Source organism: Opisthorchis viverrini (assembly GCF_000715545.1).
Source record: "Opisthorchis viverrini unplaced genomic scaffold opera_v5_395, whole genome shotgun sequence".
Lineage (NCBI taxonomy): Eukaryota > Metazoa > Platyhelminthes > Trematoda > Opisthorchiida > Opisthorchiidae > Opisthorchis > Opisthorchis viverrini.
This window is the reverse complement of record NW_008752054.1, coordinates 131,481-151,925: the sequence shown is the minus strand read 5'-3', so window position 1 is coordinate 151,925 and position 20,445 is coordinate 131,481. Positions and strand designations below refer to the sequence as shown.

Genomic DNA, 20,445 nt, shown 5'->3' with positions numbered 1-20,445 from the left:
TTGTCTATGTACTCCAGATCGATAAAGTTCTCGCCAGAAATGATTTGAACACCAGGGTTTTGAAGACTTTCCAGTGTTCTTATCACCGACGATACGACTAAAGTATAGTTCCAAAATCGGTTACGAATTCGCTGACATATGAAAAATTTTCCACAGCACCCAGTGCTTCCTCTTGGGTTTTAAGGGGCATTTTCCGAAGCTGAACTTTATGAACCATGGCTGTACACTTTGCAAGTGCAAGGCGCATGCCTAAGGATAGGATGGCGATAGTCAGTTCATTCAACAGAGACTTTACTGCACTTCATCTTCATATATGGGCGCACTGTTGTCTATGTACTCCAGATCGATAAAGTTCTCGCCAGAAATGATTTGAACACCAGGGTTTTGAAGACTTTCCAGTGTTCTTATCATTTCACCGACGATAAATTTGAACAGGAGTTGAAAGGACAGACATCCTTGCTGGACATCGCTTTTTGTGGGGAAGCCTCTAACACGCCGAGAAAGATTCGACCATAAGGACCGAATTATGTTCACACAACACACATGTCATCGAATTTCCCCCCAACATCTATTTGAACATCTTGTCATGTTTAATGCGTGGATCTAAAAATTCTCCATACTTTTTAATTGTATTGCTATTTAGATTTTACTCACAGCAGAACCGGATACTTCAGAATGTCCGACAAACGTTCACGATGTTTGAAAGGCAGTGCATGGTCAACAGAACCTTCATGGATTTTTATGGAATCGCGATGCTATCTATGTTTAGACACGTGGCAAGATATAATATGCGTGTGTTTGCGTGAACAACCGCTGAGCGTATATGTGACAACATTTGAGTCGGTCCCAGAGGTAATATCCAACCTTTCCGTTAAAGTGCTATTTTCAAGATGCTGCTGCTGGAAAAAGTATCATCGAACGTGAAATCTCTAAGACTGATCGAGGCTGCGAAGGGATTTCGTTGTCTGATACTGACCACATCAGATCTACACTGCATTCAGGTGAATAGCATCTCAGACTACCGTCTCCTTGGGAAACATGTTGTGTAAGTTGTGTCCTTTGTCACCGAAGTTGGCAAAAGGTTCTCTCTTAAGGTTAGCATCGATGACGATGGGTCTCAGACATTAGTTCACATGGATTCACTCTCTGGGCTTGTGGCTATCACCCAGGGTCCTGATATTAGCATCTTTGATAGTAAAGTTAGTTTCCCACCTTCGTGAACAAAGAATATCTTTTCAGAAATCCTTGGACAAACTAATACTCCCTGGTTCGAATCCCATGCCTATACTCAATCTGATGTTTGTCCAAACCCATCCGGTCGTGCTGGCCACTTTCAGAGAGGATGCGTGCAAACTTTGGGACTTAGAGCGCAAGCAGCTTGTACATACTATACCTGTTACCAAATTGACGCCAAGCGCTGTTTGCCTACAGCGGGAGGAGCATTTGTTCCTCTACGGTACTGCGGATGGTCAAGTACTGCCTGAATTTTTAAATTTAATCGGCAGATATTAATGGTTAACATGTCGGACGGCCGATTCACTCAGTCAAGACTTTTATCACTACAACAGTATTCTGCTGTACTCACAAAATGTGCGCTATCCGAATCAGAGGCCAAGGTATTTAACAAACCAGGTAAGCCTGACCTTTACATGCTCATCAGAGTAGACCACAACGGTCGTCCTAAGTGGTCCACAGAATATCGGCTGGCTCCGAGAATATCTAACGAAGTCACGTTTCAGATATTATCCCTTGCGTGGATTACTCTGACTCCCGAGATGTCCATTCCGAAGTATGTCAATATTAGCGAAATTCACTCATTTGTAAACTAATTTGGTTTTACGAGAGGCATTATTTCGTTCATCAACGTCTGTCAGGGAAAATATGATATACTGATATTTTCTCACGGTATATAACCCTGAGTCGCTGATATTGTCTCTAGTTCGTCAGAGTTCAAGGCATGCTGCGCCATTCAGTACTGTTTTATTTTCTCTATACTAAGCAGTCAGTTGTAAATATTGAGCAAATTTTGATCGCTGCCCTTTTCGCTGAGCTGAGCAATTTGATTGCAAACATTTCATTAACAACTGAGATGACATCATCAGTGCGTTGTTAGTGATTGTAGTGGAGCATAACGATGGGTCAATGGCTGCTTTCTCAGTCCCTTTATTTGTATGTGACTAGATCGCAATTCATTAAGCAAGATAATCAGACCACATTGCAACACAAATCCCAAACGAACCAATCAAACTATGCACTAACCAACTCCCGCAAAAGTCGGTCACATCACAGAGATCAACTACTCTCTAAAAACCGTAAAAATACGAGCATAGATGGAAAGATCACCATCAACTACCAACCGATCAGCAGCTAGTAAACTCAGCTCGGCTGCCAATATTAAGAGATCGCAGAATTATATGTTCCTCAGGCTGCAACAAAGTCACCTTCACTAAATCGATTCGCGGTGTCTGGTTAGTCATTGAATAAAGTGAATAGATGTGGTTTCATTCGGACCGATCGGACGATACTATACTACTATCCTCCCATTAGATCATTCTTGAGCCTCTCTCGTAATTAAACAAGTTGTCCTTTTGGTACTTTCGAACTGTACACCCTTTCCGTGCTCTCCAACATCGAGGTACAACTAGTGAACCCATTGGGCGGTCATCGGAAGCCAACTTAGCAGTCCATTCTAACCAATACTTGAATTATAGATGCTTCAGGAGTGAGTATGTTTTGAACTCACCAGGGTAATTACGCCAGGACAGGAGGACGACTGTTCAAACGAGACTGATGTCAATATGGACCATTTAGAGATATCAGTCATCAGGTCTCTGTGCTCGGAAGTCAAAGAACGTTACAAATGTCAACACCTGCCTGTCGAATTACGGAGATGTGACCGGATCAGGAAAAGCTCCTACACAACGGCGATCGGTCGATCTACGATGTCTTACACAAGGACTGATGGCCATTCATTTACAATCTTCCAGCACTCAGTTGGTGAAGTAACTTTGAAAAACGAGTTTCACACTTAAACTATCTCACATGTCTCACTAGCTTCACTCTTCGCCACACTCAACTTAGTTTTAACTCCTTCGATCGGGAATCCAAGCAATCGGTACTTCGAATTCATACCAGTTTTGATGTTTTCACTGATTAGATCAGGTAATTATTTTGATGCACGCCGGCAAACCTCATCTTAAGCTCGTGGATCTAGTACCTATCTGAAGCCTGCGCTGCCTTCCATATGCAAAAGCTTGGTCACCCTCATGTCGTTTATCGAGCTAGATCAGTTTACTTGAATGAAATTGAAATCATTGAATACAGCGCGACTAAATAGGGGTTGTCTCATGAGGTGGCCGAACGTAAAGAAGGATCTTTGCAAATACCCACTGCCAACATTGCGAAATAGTTAGGTACGCCGCTGCAACAGTAGTTCAATCCCTCACGCTTCAACGGTCAGGGACGAGGTGAGTGAACGGCCAGTGCACTGAGGACGGTCACCGAAGGTCTTGCGCTTACTAGTCTTCACACACTTCCACTGCTTGTGAAATAGTCTGTAAATAGATCCTCAAAAATGACATTCTTATGTTTTGTTAGACCTCATATGGGTTCCCTAGTCGTAAGTGGTTGCGAGCTTTGTAGTATTTACATCCACATCACCCTCGTTTGAACAATCCTTCCGCTGCAGTTATTCTGGCTTGTCCACACCAGTATTTGTAAATAATTCGCACCAAAGCGTGAGACCGTTGGACTCAAGATTCACCTTGGCTCATTAGTAGTAAATATCTACAGTTGTGTCGGTACATGGTGGAGTACCTGAACCCTTACGTTTGAACAAGCGGATTTGATCGGCATGATTTCTTTGCACGATGTTTCGAATCTAATGACTACTCTGGTTGTGCCGATCCAGGGATTCGGGGTTCAAAGCCGGAACATGGTTACGTTTATGGGCTGTAAGAAAGCGTAACTCGAGTTTCGTTTTTTTCATTCTTCGTTGTGGGCTAGTTAGAATGATCGCCTCTTGACAGGTGGGGGCTATCCAGTTAAGAATGATGTGAATACAAACCATACGGATCTTGTTTTCATTATTGACCCAATTCAGGTGTCTGACGAGTATGGCTGGCAGAAGAACTTCCAGCTTTGTATTGAGTTGTGGTATCCTACCCGTCTGTTTGGTGAACCGCAGACTTTAAATAAATTCCCGCTGACATAGCCCGTAAAAAGTTCGGGTAGTCTTCTGGTGACTTGTTTCCATACGTGGGTTCATTGCCCCTCCATCGTCCAACAAACCCAGAAGATTCAATACTCCTTTCTCCGATATTTTATTTTCCCGCAGACCAACCGAACACAAGTTATCTATCATAACCTGCTCCAGATTCTGTATTATCGACGTTGCGTCGCGCCATCTGGAAGCCACCTGGAGTTGGGTCGAGCTTGGTCTTTCGGATTGGACCTACATCCTAGCAGCAGACATAGCAGTCAGTTCAGTGAGTTATTTATTCGTCCATTCTAACTCTTCCGAAGAATCCATTCCTGCAATGAGCCTGTTCTTCCACTGACTGACGATCGATGTTAATAACGGACAGTTGCAACGGGACCTCTTGTTTACACCAAACACCATTTCTCGCAAGCCCGCGACATATGTGCTCCGTGTGGTAATCTAAACGATGTGGTGTTCCGAACCGCCACTACTCAGTGCTCAATCATTGCAACTCTCCGGCGTATGCCTCACAGATGAAGTCCTTACAGGTAGTACGGATGTGGCCAGTTCCACTCCCGTGATAAATACCATTTTCACAACACTGTGTAACAGTTGCAGCAAGATTGAGTACATTAAGGAAGAATCGACTTCAGGAATTGTCATTGCAGCATTGAAATTTTGTTTAGTCGATAGTAGTCCAGAACTTCCTGTGAAGGTTCTAGTGTCCGGACACTGTTCTTGAATGCTTGATTTAGAAGCTTTAGACTAACTGCAGCCAAAAGTTACATTGCACACAAAGAATTCCTCCTGAGTGCACAGTGGCGGTCTGAGGTCTGCAACCTCGTTTCTTTGTGATCTGAGCACAATAAAATCTCAAAGATCATTTCTGCCGTTTTTCTGGAGAATGGGGGACCATTACAACTGTAGCAACGTATTTATGAAGACCGTACCATTCCGGTCCCAGCTTCTTCCCTCTCGTGTACTTCATGCGCATAGGTTGCTTCCAACCTAGTGTTAGGTCAAGGCAGTCTAGTGCTGTTATTACACTCAGATCCTCAAAGTCGGAATAAGTGCCCATATTATCTTGCCATTCGGTTTCCTCCCCTAAAATTGATTCGCCCTCTTCTATTGTTTAACCATTCCCCACAAAATCGATTCAGACTGCAATCAACTTTTGGCTGAAGAGCAAAGATGGTGCCATTGCATTCTTCTCCTATCCTTATCAGTCAGACCGTGTTCGATCAAATTCGCGCGGTTTTATGGAAGATTTCAATAACATCCAACAACAAATCTCAACCCTTTCCCTCTTGGCCAGGTATGTTACAAAGCTGATTGGTCATTCATTGGCCTTCATTTATTTTCCCCACTAAAAGATCGAATCCGAAGTAACGCATAAAATCCTGCCCAGATGTTTATTGAATGCTCAATTCGGTTAATGCAGCAATGCGTGCAAAACTTCTGGAATTGGTTGGACCTGCTGAAGAATTTGACAAGTTTAATGAGTACAGTGCTCCGGGATAGACTAATCTTTGTAGAGAATAGATGTGAGGGCTGGCACTGGACGTTACATTGGCCTTATGTACACAAATACACACACAATACATCCGCAGTGCTGATTAGAGAATCATTTGCGACGGACCGTGTACACTTTCAATTCATCCACGGTTCCTGGCCGGAGACTGTTGTCCCTATCAGTCTCTTTTGTCGCTCTTTTTGAACTTATCCAGATGGATTCACTGGTCCATATACATACTGTAGCGTACAGGATGCACCGTTGGACAAACCTAGGTCTCGTCGGGTTATGAAGGCTATCACAACTTCACCATCACAATTACACACTACAATTATACATGTTCAGGAAATCAACAGGATTGATGATCATGTCTAAACAGCCGGATAAAGGCCACAAACAGGGTGCAACCTATATTACAAAACCGTGATCCATATGTTTGTGCCTAGATGTCTCTACGTGTAATTCCAGAGGTCGTCAACCTCAGGGGGCTCAGCTTTCAAACAAAGCATCTTTTAGACGGTGAAAGGGACGCTATTTGAAAGAATTCATATCGTAATCTAAATTGCAGTCATCAAATATTATGCTGTCACTTTCAAAAGCGAACATCCAGGTAGGAAACTACGCATTACACACATGGAAGTTAGTTAACCAGAATGCCCGCGGGTACCCCATCGAATCATTCGCTCCTCCAGTGCGATCAGTGAGCTCAGACACCAAACCGTTCAACTACCACCGTTTGCATACACAGTGCCCTTAAATTCAAGGTGTGATACTTCAATGATGAATGCTCACCATATAAGGTCTAGAAATGAAGAGTTAACGTAAATGCTTCTATTAGACCACATTTCGATCCACGTACTGGATTGGGGCAGGTGATAAGACATTTTCACCTCATGTCGATACCACTAAACTTGTCTGTGTGTGATTTTCACTTTTTCTCCAACACTGGACTCCGTCTGCTGTTGTGATCATCTCACTTGAGTATCTCGTTAGTCTCCTTATAAACCATGATATCCCATGGTCACTATCAGCCTTCGAATGCACTTTTATTCCAGTTGCCACTGCACTTTTTTAACGGTGCACCAACACCGTATAGCTCCTGTGTTTTGACCATACGACACGACTCTCATACGTCTGAGCTTGAGTTCCAACGTGGAATACCCTAGGGCCATACACCGAGGAACTATGAAAACATAAACTGATCCGTGTTGCAGAGAAAATTCATTAAAATTGTCGCTGTATAAGAACCGCATATGGTGCAAGAGCAACCATATAAAGTTTTTGTTACGAGTTCCCGTGCCGAAACTGCGTTATACTGTCAGGCTTAGTCACACTGGCGAACCTTTCTGCCTAGTACTGTTGTGTGATGAGACCATGCTGCACGTATACTGAAGGCATAAGGCACGGTTCGTAGAATATTTCTCGGGATTCTATGACCATATGTATTAGACGTAGATAGATTTATTATTGACTATTACTATTATTCATGAATGTATTTATTGATATGAATAATTATTTACTCACAAGCTGGGATGACCTTTTATTGCCAGAGAGGATCTTCAACCCAACTCTATTCTATGCAAGTCACTTCGTCGTCAGACTGAACCGACTCGCTCGAAACCGAAGTCGAAACCCGGAAAGTCCCTTAACCAGGCCATAACATTTGGTCACCCCATCAAATCTTCTGGTTACGCAAAACAGGAACCAAGGTAATCCTTCCATCTGTTCTTTTTGTCTACTTGTTTAGGGACCCCATGTTTTCCTCTATAGTGATATCCAATTTCTCGGTTTGTCAGAGTTGAGCCCTGCTGTGAGTCATTTTTCATGGACAAGCTTATAATTGGTGTTGGGTCACGATAATACTCCGCTTTTGCAAAGAGTTTCTATGCTCTCAGTCCCTTGTGAACAGCATTGACATTTGGGATCTTACGACCAACACACTTATGCCAGATGACTGAGTTCAAGTAAGTTAGTGTTGTAGCGTGGTTGGCTTCAGTGGCGCACTGAGGTTCCACACTGGCAAAACGATTAAGGGCGATATCGCCTGCGACAAGCTCTATTTACTCAGGCTTCTTTGGTTTACGCTAATCACCATAACACTTGGAAATGGTGTTGACGGTTGATTTTGGTGTGTCCAAAACCACTCTACTAGAGGCATTCGACCAGTTTGTTTGTCCAGTTGTTGCCTGCAACCGTTTACTTTGGATGGTTTGAAATGAACTTGTGGTTTGGTAAGGCTAGTGGGTAGGATATTGGACATAGCACACTACTTAAGGTTGCTGAAAACTCTTCGACAGCCCACGACCGGTTTCGCTCTTCTTAGGGCTCATCAAATCGGGGCGCAGTCCCCGAGTTTCCGTCAACCTTCTATCCTGATTGAACGAAATTCGACAAATACACTCAATTTAGTTTAGTTAGTCACTTAAATTCTAGCTGAATTTCCCGTTTATGAAGTTCCACTTCAACTGAATGTGCTGCACCAGACCGCCTCATGTTTCAGCTGATACGCTTTTCGACATATCGCAGTACAGTGTATAGACGTACTACAACTCATGAGGTTGTTGAAAACTCTCCGACAGCACGCGATTGGTCCCGCCCTTCTTGGGAGTTTTGAAGTAAGCGAAGAATATGATTACGAGAAATTCAGTTGGGATCCATTACTCAGCAGAGTGGACCTCACTTCTATCCGTGTATTACACTACTATACTACCCGTGTATTATATACAGGAGATTGCTCAAAGACTTCCATTGGTACATACAGCCAAAGTTCAGAATCAGTTCGGAATTTGCAGATTTCCTTGAGGCGAACGTGTGATAATCGTTACCTAGCTGAATCTAATATATGAACGCCTATGTGATTTGGTGTATGAATTCCAATACTTTTGCTTCAATCCACAATTCTAGGCGCAAAATGTTTCAACCGCTCACGAATACTCGGAACAACATTAAAACAAAATCCACGGGTAGCGAAACCGAGTGTGTTAGGTAAGTTTCTTATTGCACAATATAGACCCTGTATCCACATCACTCGCGTTCGAACAGCCGTGTTTTATTTTAGCATGATTAGTCTGGTCACTTCAGGCCAAAGGGGGAACGTTATGCTCAGGTTTCGAATTTGTTAGATCCCCCAGGAAGTGTGTATCCTCGGTCATGACTAGGTTTGAAATCCCGTCATCTAACATGCTCATACGCAAGCACGTTCGCCCACTTAAATGTGACACTTCAACTATCTGGCGTGCACCGACAGAGTGGCCGATAATGTCTGGGACGTCGGATGACCAGTCATAATCCCCGTACGGCTGAATATGTTACTTACTGATACGCCCCAGTAAGGGTGAACCTCGAGTCCAATACTCATCGCCTGTTGTTGATAGATGGTTTTTTTAAAGGGGAGTAGTACAGATATAAACTCAACATTTTTCACAACTATCCATAAATAATGATTTTCACATTGGGATATTTATCCTGACAACAATGTTTACTATTGTTTTGTGCAATGAAGCCAACTCAAGAAGACCTACACGCCTTCCGACGATGCCCCCAATGTACCCAGCTATTCTGGAGCTGTGGACGGTTCCAAAACTCCCATTTATTCTTTGGCCTACTCACGTAAGATTTGTTCGTCCCTCTGTTATAAAACTGCAACGAATTTCATAAGGTCCCTCCTGAATATCTAACCCTTATGGCTCCTGTATGGATGTTCAAACAATCTGCTCCACTGCCTACCAATTTATGGAGCATTAGACGGTATACTTTTGCTTGTCAATTAAGCATTTGAGATAAAGCTCTGTAATTTTAATCCATTTGGAAAGTTAGGATGACAAGCCGGGTTAAACTAATCGAAATGGTCAAATCCTGGACAAGAGTAACTCTTCTGTCAGTTGAGTTCAACTATCTTGATGACGGAATGATCGCTTTGCATCAGTTGTTTTCTATAAGCTTTGTATTGAACGCATAAGTCTTCCATCCAAAGTTCCTTTGCTAATATGGTCGAAAGCTAGTAAGCATAAGATGAATGTGGAGACAGATGTGGGTGGCCGTTGTCAGATAAAATACTAGTTAAAATGGACACAAACAGGTTCGATGCACTGAAAACGTCAACACACTAATTCTTGCACTGTGCTGTTGGTGCGAACAGTTTGAATTTTTTCATAAGGTCTGGGTTAACATCACTGGTGGTGAACGTGGTACTGCATAGTTGTCCGCAACACAAGCATCTGTCTAGCTTGTGCAGTGGTTGGCGACCCCTTAGTGGGCTGAATCCAAATACTAGAGTTCGTATTGGGAGCAACCAGTCGTGACGCATCGCGATAACCACTTTCAAATCTGATCCTTAAGTTCTCCTGTCACCATTTAGAACTTGATGGTAATTAGACAAGTGTGGTGAAATCAACCAACAGAAAAGGAGTACTTACCAGAGTTTGGTACCACCTAAAAGTTCTAAGTCCAGTCGAGTCACTCGGGGCCGTTCTCAAACCACTACACGACAAATCGCGAATTTCGGACAAGATAGGTCTCAGTTTTCATAGCTTAGCCGACAGTGTATCTATCTACTCAATGCATTGAATGTTTGATCTGAAATGGACGATTTTTCAAGATGACTACCTCATTTACCAGGTATCCGAACTCCACCGGTGGATTCGAATCAGGCCCTAATTGAAGGTGAAGCTGTTTCCGTGGTGTTTAACTGAACTATGACAATACCGCTGACAGACGGATGTCGTGCTTACGCGTAATAGATGATGCTCTTGAAAACTGCATATATTGACCACTATTCGCTGCATCAAAACGGTTTAACAACCTGCCTGTATGCTCATAAGTGAATGCGCAGCACCGTAGCATGTCAGTTAATGCGATGGCAAGGTTGGATGTGCCATGGGATATGACATATAAATGCCTTACCCACAGGTAACGCAGAAAGCCGTTTTGCTAATGTGAACTATGAGCAAGAACATATTCCAGCCGTTTCAAGGAAAGTCCTATTGAAGCTGGAAGTGCAACAGTATTGTAAAAGAACAAGCAATTGATCGACAAGTCAGTGGTACCCAAGAGGCATGACATTTAGTGCCCTGCTTATGTTTTTAAAAACGTGCCATGTGTAGAAGAACTTGTTAAGTTATGATAGCCGCTTAGGGTGCTAGAACAAGTTTGGGGCAGCGACCTGAAATGCCATTATCGTGTTTTTGTATTAGAGATTTTGCGCACTACATGGCGCCGTTTTAAATCCACACTTTTGCCGGAACTTGCTGGCCGAAAGGCCTGTGGTTCATATTCAACCCAAGCATCTCGACTACTCTTGTCCAGGCTTGGGCAGCCTGACAGTATCTCAGCCATCATGCTTCCTTCGGGTGGCATGGCAGCTGTGCACTGAAAGGGTGTTATAGGTGAATGATTATTTTTTGGCGATTTCTTGATTCACACAGCAAACGGATCACGGTTAGCCGTCGCATTGGGCAGCAGTGTCTGTCTTGTGCTGCGCATCTCAAGATCCCAAAAAACACGATCCGATGCACAGGGCGTGGGCGCAATCCCTCCTGCAGAGACCCTGTGTGGCCACAAAGGCCCTGTCCTTTGTGCATCTTGGTCCTCAGATAGTCGCTTGCTGCTGACCAGTTCGGCCGATCGGACAGTACGACTGTGGATGATGAGTGAGCCGGTCGGATTATCACGGGGTGATGCGTCAAAGTTAAGTATGAGGTTAGCGATGGTTGTTGATTCAGTCAACGGCGGTTCGACAAACTGCTACGGAGAACCTATCTCAACCCAAATTCCAAAGGTAAGTAACTTCTTCACGCAAATCTACACATGGGCTTCCGACTATGTTTTGGTACATATGCAGTCCTAATTTTCTTCTTATCCGTATGACCCGAAAGATCTACCTATTCACGTGCGCCCCTCCTTAACATTCTACCACAAAAACAGTTTGTTTCTTTACAGAAAGATAAAACATTCGGACCCAGCTCCGTGTTCCCAGACTGTATACAATTCGTCAACTTTCACTATTTGGATTCGTTCATCTACGCGGTCTGTCGCAATGCGATTCGCCTATTCTCCTACGAACTGGCTAGCGTTACAAATGTTTTGGACAGGTAAGTCACCTGGCGATCAGGTAGATTCTCCGTGTAGGACCTGAGAACCACAATGTGTGAGCCACAGCGTGGGCGAAAATTCACATTCAATAGTGTGGCTCAGAACAGGTCGGTGAGACTAGCCTCTGCATAAGGTTGTGCAAGCCTGCAGGTACTCCCTCAGGTGACTCTCTCAATTTAAATAGGAAATACCACGACTTCGATAGCTGGTAGTCAGGGTCACTCAACGACACACAGACGTTTCGCACCTTCATATCTTCTGTTCCTGGTACAACTCATAATGACTCGCACTGATATCTAGTGCATGTGAAGACAGTGAAGGGTGAAAGATTTGAAACAATTATTGGTTATTGGTTTTTTATCTGTTCGCCGAGCTTGGTAATCGAATTGCAAATGATTCGTCACCCTACGATGAGACATAATCCGTGTGCAGTTGGGTGATTACTTCCTGTATGTCTGCTTGCCTTGGTCCATTTATGGGTCAATAAATTCCGGAGACACCGTCTCCGAATCAACTAGTCACCTTAATAATTAACACGTAATCTTCAAACGTTATATTAACGCACTCAGGCAAACTAGAAGTGCCACCCGACTACCCATCGACGATGATGGTGAAACGTTTGCAAGTTTGTCGCGAAGCTCGGCGAACATATCAAGAGCCATCTGATCAACAGCGAATAAGCTCAACTGAGCTGCCAATATTTGGACACGTGAGATAGTTTTCACAGGCAACCTGGTAATTTTTACTCGCACAGAGCCTCAGTTCCGGGAAGTGAATAAAATCTTTTTAATGCTGGCGGAAAGCATGAGTTGAACACAGTCTAACGAGCAGGAACTTTGAAATACTGTTGTCTCTCCCTGAGGAGACCGTCCCACAGATGATCTCGATTTTGGCTGGTCTCTTGAAGCTTCTGTTGAATCTTAGGAGCGTTGAGGGACAATTTCTCGACCCGCGTCATAGATCACTCTTTGCTGCGCCATGTGGTTGAAATTTCTTCCAGAAGGGACCGTAATATTGTTCGTTTTGATTGTCCAACGCCTTATCAGGTATCCATATTTTAAATAAGTTCAAGCTTAATGGAGGCTTATCGAATGGCTTGTATACATTGTACATTGTTTGTTTGTACTCGCTCATATGTGAGATATAAGAATGAGATAGTGTCAAGTATGCTTGTTGGCTATACTCAGTATCCCACTCCTTCTGATCGCATCCAGAATTATCAGCGCTTCGTGCTTGTTGGCGTTGAGTGGATCAAAGCCCTTGCACACCTTTGGTTCTGTATAACTCTCAGTGAGGCGAATCTATACTGAAAAGCCGAGAAGCACTGTATGTCTCACCCCCTTGCACACCTTTGGTTCTGTATAACTCTCAGTGAGGCGAATCTATACTGAAAAGCCGAGAAGCACTGTACAGTTGTCTCACCCTTATTTAAAATCATCGGTAGTGTGCGCCTCCCGAAACTTCAGGGAGTTTCGAAACCGCGACCTGACTAGTAGTCGAACACTAAACTGTCAACAGAATATAATACAACGTGCAGAACTCTATTACGCAAATCTGCACTTTCTGTGGCACAGCTACTCCGGTCGAGTGTCCCTATTTTCACCCCAATAATCTGTTCTCATTGAGTCCAACGAATCGCGAACTTTTGCACGACTCGTATCTCACGTCTTTTATCCATTAACTGCTAGACACTCGAGGTGAGCGCAGTATCAGGTAGAGCAGCATTGGATTTCGTTTTTAAACGTTGGCTTCCTTCGGTTTTCGTATCTGTACTCATTGGTTTTCTTTCGGGAAATACGGCTAGTTAGGAGAGTCCAGTAACAGCTGGCCCCTTCAGAGCGGGAAAACTGTACCTAAGAATCAAGCAGGATGTGATCGTATGTAAATTTGAAGTGGCAGATAGAACCCGGGTTCTTGAACCCTCTACAGCGCCTTGCGTTGAAAGGATTTCATGAGGATCAAACACGTTTGTCGCGAGCTCCAAACATATCAAGGTCGATATGCCGAACAGTGCCGTTCTTCATCAAGTTTGTTTTTGGGGTTATAGGGAACCATAGCTCTTCCGAAACTATCGTTGTATCGTTGATTCATGGTTATCTGATATCTCGACAGCTATTAACTTGTCTTTCACTACTAGATCCAACACCCTGTGCTTAAGCAATTTCATTTGTCTCAACAACCGAACCTAACTACTTACCTATCACGAACAGAGCTTCTTTGTTCGTAACTGTATGTTTATCACCACTCTCCCAAACCCTGCCCAACAGAGGTCGTTCGAACAGCACCTACAAACTGGCCGGAGAGTTTACGATTGAATCTTGTAACCGACTTACGGCTGTTTCTTCTGTCAACATATTTTACTCCTGTAAGTTTGTATCTTTTCAGTACACTGAATTGGGTTCCCTCTTGACCGTTTTTCTCGTCAAAACTAGGAACAATGAGGTTCAAATTCGCATCCTCGGTTTGCATCGATCTTGTTAGTCTGGAAGTTAGGCAACCGTTGGCTTAATCAAGTGCTGATTGGCTGGTAACGGCAGTCTCCTGGTTTGTGCAGTGCACCAGACACTTCTCCGAAGGACGTAACCGATTGAACAAGCGTCAATCCAGCCGAAACTTTGTGTGGCGAGTGCCTTAGGGATCATCCGGAATCTCCATACACTGCCAGATGAAGCGTTATGCGATAAAAATTAACAGGAAAATAGTACAACGGGCATTACGGGGATGAAACCCCTACATTCTTGTTTTACTTTCTGAGGCCCTTAAAAGTAGCGGTTCTCTATAAATCCAAGTAGCAAAAAGGCATTGTCTGAGGTGGGCGATCATTTCCCAACATGCAGTTTGCGGGTCTAACTACAGCGGCCAGAAGTCGCAACCTTGATTGCCGGGTTTTATTTATCAGAGTGAATTGATGAATTCGTCTTTAGCTATCTTCTGTTCAAGTATCCACTGAGCATTCCTATTAACATTTGTCCCGTCGCGTACATCATTAACCAGTAGATCCAAGTGAACCTCAATGGTCGGGTTACTAAGAATTTCGGGAAGTTTTACTGCTACGGTCTAACTTAGTGCAGCATCAAGGGTAGACTGAGCACTATCAACTGGGAGACTAAAGTGCCGACGTTCCGTCAGTGTAGCTCTTAAGAGAAGCGCTGCTTCAATATAAACATAATGTCGAGATATTGCTTTCATCCAGGACACAGCTTGGTTCATGCGATAGACCCACTGATACCCGCCATTACCTGAAGTAAATGAAGTTATTTCATCACATTCTCCGTGTACACTGCGATAAGGTTGGGATGGGTGCCAATCACACAAGTGCGGCAGTACCAGACATGGCCCACTCTGTTGTAACAAGCCACCACGAGCTTCTACTTAGCTGGTGCTCATCGCGATCTCTAGCAGGGCTTCACTTCTAGGTCCTGTTTTGCAGGACGAAATGAACCTGCCCTGGAAGGCCGAGGAACACGACACAGCTGTTTAATCGCCGTTGGGAGTCATAAGCACTCTATGATTGGAACCCAGAAGGAATTCAAACCGGAAATACACGGTATATTAGCTGTGAACAACAAATAGCTCCTCTTAATGTGCCCTTCAATAGGATATAGTGCAGATGTGTACCACGTGGCAATCATTCGTACGAATTCCAGAGGACCATTCTTTTTCAGTACCATGTAGACCTCCCCAACTAGTTGTGACCGGCGTACTGCAGACGGTTTTCCACAAGGATCAACTGACTATGGTAGTTCCCGGTTTGCAGGAAGAGCGCAATAGTNTCCACAAGGATCAACTGACTATGGTAGTTCCCGGTTTGCAGGAAGAAGCGCAATAGTGGAATTCTTGTTGACCCTACACGACACTAGTACACCTGCATCCATACAACCAAGGCTCAGTTGGATAACGGAAACGTCGACTCACAATGCATACAAATTTGGTGGCTTACCTCACCTGGCCTATGCGACCGGATTCCAGCAAATCAGTGTCTAGTATGGTCTGGTCCACTCCTCCCAGAATGCACGCATATTTGTTCCACGCCTCCCTGTTATGACGCTACTTATAAAGACGAATTTTTCATAACCTCATAGGATAGATCACGGAAGGTACTTTGACTCCTTGAATATCGTGCCAATCGAAACACGAAACAGCCTTTGGAGAGTACAATCAGCTGAAGATTATATTCCACACCATTTTAAATGGCAAATGAGAGTTCAACTCCACAGAGATCTATATCATTCAAAATAGATAAGCTTCGATATGTCATTTCACATCTCCGTTTTTTCCACAGATCTATTGTTGTGCGCCGGATCCGACCGTCAGTTATCAGTGCTGGACCTTAATACAAACCAAACCGTGTACCAACTGGATTCCGCACACGCAAGAAATATTACTGCAATAGCACTGAACCAAGTGAGTTATCTTGCTTAGGGGTTTAGCACTCAATATTGTGAGAGTAATGCCGCACAACTGCGTTTTCGTCTTACATAACCGCGTACATATTGTGGCGAGTTTTCATTTAATAAGGTTATTACTTTGTTTAGTACTAACAACTACACTCCCGTTAAATAAGATTCCTGGGCACCCACCTTAATTCAATCAACCAGCCAAACTTGAGTAGCAAAACTGAGAACCTCAGTAACAGAACTAAGAAAAAATCCTGTTAAAATGAACTTATTTACCTGGTTAATTTTTCAGCATGGCGAAGATATTATCAAAGTCCCGAGAGAGATCCTCATTTCCGCGAAGAAGAATGTGACTGATCTTGAAAACCCGTCAATCCACCGCTCGTTTCTTTCCAACTGAGACTTATCAGGCGAACAGAACAGGACCAGTCGCGAGCCGCTTTAACTCACAGTCTTCACCGTCCATCACAGTACCACTCGTCCACTTATGTGCATGGCGAGTATGAATTAAGAGGACTTTCCTGTTTCATTCATGTGGTAATTCGTACAGACAGCTGACTACTTCGGCGTAATCGAATGTACCTTCTTAGGTTTCCGTGGATAAGCACCAATCCAATGAAAATGATCTTAGAAGCCTAATGTGCTCAGTTCTGATAGGCAATCCATAATGGGACTCATCCGGTAGATGCAACAGGATCGACTGCATGTGGTTTTGGTTAACAGTCTTCATAACACTGAGGTGATTTCTTGCCACATTCCGTGATAAATTATAATTCATTGGCTTCGTGTCTGCCAGACCCACCACGGAGAAAGTGAAAAGTTAGGAATTTCCACTTGACTACTTCCAACTGGTCAAACTTCCTAACAAGTAAACTGCATGGGCTGAAACGAGAAATCACGTCGATTCGGTCCAACGAAATTCACTTGGGAACGAACGTTATTCCCTACCCCAGCGAGTTCACGATGGATGTTGTGTACTGAAGACGATACACTTGTCCCATACACGTGCCAGGCCGAACGAACCGCACAGATTTTGGTGCTCAAGAGTCGTAAAAACCCATTTGAATTGGTTCGGCCGATGCCCGTGCTCAAACGCCGCGTGTGAGAGGCATTTTACCATTGAGGAGAAATAAAAATTTTCACGATACCGCTGTGTGATTGAGTGCATTGAGCGGCTGCATCTGTTTTTTCCTAACGAATTTAAAACAAAAATGTCTCCGAAATGCATTTGCATTTGCGTAAGTTACCTCGGGGTTTACAAAATAAACCAGTTCGTTCAGTCATTCCCTTACATTCCCACGACAGTGTTTGGAAATAGCAACTGCGAGGAACAACAACCGGAACGAAATGTTTCCCCAGAAAAGAGAATTTACTAAAGTTTCGTTCTCACCTTAGTATTACGCGCACATGTTGGTCTTCCACCTGTGCAGCATACACCAAATTGTCCTTTCTCGTTCAGTTGTAACGCCCTATCGGTGCCTAACTACCATGCCACCCGAAGGTTGCACGAGGGCTGGGATACTGCCAGGTTGCCCAAGTCTAGACAGGGGAGTTCGAGAGAGAGAGAGAGTTCGAGGTTCGGATTCGAACCACGAACCTTCCGGTCAGTAAATTCGCGCACCAACCACTTGGGCCATCTCGCCGCCATTGTCCTTTCTGCGAAGTTGCTGGTCGCTTCAACCAGAAAACAGCGAAGAAGGTCGAATGAAAGTGATGAATAATTTGACCGTGACGCGTATAATAATAATAATACCGAGTGAAATGCTTCAGAAAGTCGGTTCCAAATCGGACGAAAATTTGCGGATAAATCTTATAAGGTCCTGTGGAAGTTGATGTAACCATAATGGAGAACCGGAAAGTTAAACCCGAATCTGATGCTAAACATCCTCAGTTTCAATCGACCTCAAATGTTGGGTGCTGAAACGTAACCGGTACATCTCTTACTGACGCTCCCAAGTAGTGATGGGCGAAGGTGAATGCATTAACTCTTTCTGGTGCATGAGCACCAGATGGTATTACCATCTACCCTACAGAAAGGCCTTATCGAAGAAGGTACTGCTCTGTATGGGTAACAACAGCATTCACCGCCAGTCATAACCCAGTAAGCGAACTCGTCCCTCTCGAAAGGATGTCATCCGTATAAGGGAGACCAAGTACCTCAATTTCTCTGGTGGTCCTTCTCGAACAGGTTTGTATTATTGACAGGGAGTGGCAATGATCACCGAGCACGCACTGTATTTTGATAATAATAATAATAATAATAATAGTCGTTCAGCAGTAACACCCTTTCGGTGCCTAGCTGCAATGCCACTCGAAGAGAGCACGAAGGCTTGGGCACTGCCAGGTTGCCCAAGCATGTACAGGATAAGATGCAGAGGTCGGGTTCGTACCACGGAGGTTCCGGTAAGTCAATTCGCGCTCTAACCACTGAGCCATCTCGAGGTTCATTTTGGCCGAATCATGCTCCCATTGCAGTTTCGAGTACACACGGACGTCCCACTACATACCATTACAGGTATTTTCACAGTTTGTTGTCTCACGCCAACATCAGCTCAGTAACCATGAGGTCTCCAACTCAGTATAAAAGTTTGCGAGTTTGAAATCCACAGGATTCAACACAGGTGATAGGATATGCCTCGAAATCTCGTAGTACGCAGTACGCTACTACCATGGGTCAAACCTCTTAGTGACGAGTGCATTTTGAGTTACAGTGTTTGTTACCTCACCTGAAGTCGTTCACTTTTACTGAACCACCACTTTGTTTGTCAACCCGGTAGAAAATTCAAAATCCGGTGTTTCTATATCCTTCAATGTTTCAGGGTTCTCTGTATTCTAGTTTGACAAGTACGAGGAATGATTCCTTGTCCTTGGACCCCAGCAGAATCAGCACCGGCTACTCAACTTTCGCCACTGTAGCACCTGGGGATTGCGTCCGAATGTGGGACTTGCGTGATATGACCCGCCCGGTGATCCAGTTTACGAACCCTGATGTATCTTCAGGCAACACGACTTCCGGTGCTCCGTCAGATCCATTGGTACCACCTGTAAACGCCACTTTCAGCCCATGCGGTCGGCATTTGGCAGTCGGTGGTCGCGTTAACTTGGCTCAACCGTATCCGGTCATCTATGACACAAGGAAGCCTTGTTCCCACCCGCTTGCTGTTTTGAGTCTCAGCACAGGCAAGATACCCTCAGCTCCCTCCACTGTGGTCGCGTGGCACCCGTCAAGGGTTGAAGTGAGTGAATCGAGTTTTTATGCCATTATATTGCGCTTGGGTCCATGGCATCAGTAGAAGGACCAAAAGACATTATTCTAAGCTGGAAGTCTATCCAAAAGTATAGTTCTTATCTGATCGTTTGCTGGTATATCCTGGCGCTCCTCTGCGTCATTTTACGAATCGTATGTCTGTTCTAATAGGATCCAATTTAGTGTTTATGCTGATTTCACGTATATTCTCGGGATAGAGCTTCTTTTTTCTAAACATTTTACCACAACAGACGCAGTCAGTTTAGATTTTCGTGATTAACCAGAACGATGGACCAGTTTAATTTACCACATTCAAGAAGACAGTTGCAGATCCAAAAGGGTGGTTGGACATGATGTTGACACACTGGGAGCCACCTGAGTTAACTCTGTGATATTTCCCGACCACTGAAATCACACAAAAGATTACTGCGCAGTCCACGCAGTAGATCACTTTTTTGCTCGCTATTTATGAGAAACTCCGTTTTCACTTTCAGGTGGCCACTGGATCCCACGATGGTCAGCTTGCTACGTATGTTAGATGAGCGGACGTCTTCCATGTACCTTACTGCGGTCAGTGTAACAAATATACCTTACTCATACAACCACCTATTTTTGAACGCAGTTTGCAGGACAATTCCGGCTATATCATCATCACTCCAGAGAAAAAAGTGCCCCAAACAAAAAAGTAGAATCAGCTGCTACCATCCTAGGTTTCTATTTTAATGCAGCTGAATTCTGTGTGGAGATAAACCGGCTCAATGAACATATTCGTGGAAATCCGCATGAACTTTATACAGATGGGTCCATAAACGTATTAAGGTGATCGTTTGTAGCTTTCAAACAGCCAAATTCGGCCTTCAAGGTAGGAATGATATGCCTAGGAACATCATTGTATTCAAGGTTTGACCACTTCCCTGAAGGAATAGGACTAATGGACTATAGACCAGGGCATGATACGTGACACACCTCGTCAGTAGAGTTCAAAGAACGAATTTAT

The 20,445-nt window shown here is 44.0% G+C and overlaps 1 protein-coding gene across 1 annotated transcript; it reads left to right on the top strand.

The window, feature by feature from the left end:
• Nucleotides 1-1,520: 1,520 nt before the first annotated feature.
• On the top strand, nucleotides 1,521-20,033 carry T265_10688 (hypothetical protein; the record flags this gene model as incomplete). The annotated part of the gene is made up of 12 exons (XM_009177143.1): nucleotides 1,521-1,789; nucleotides 4,337-4,487; nucleotides 5,362-5,516; nucleotides 7,265-7,423; nucleotides 8,619-8,699; nucleotides 9,217-9,323; nucleotides 11,138-11,490; nucleotides 11,652-11,803; nucleotides 14,072-14,169; nucleotides 16,087-16,208; nucleotides 19,021-19,437; nucleotides 19,943-20,033. 12 exons carry the CDS (start codon nucleotides 1,521-1,523, stop codon nucleotides 19,988-19,990), a joined length of 2,112 nt encoding a protein of 703 aa, XP_009175407.1.
• Between the last annotated feature and the right edge of the window lie 412 nt (nucleotides 20,034-20,445).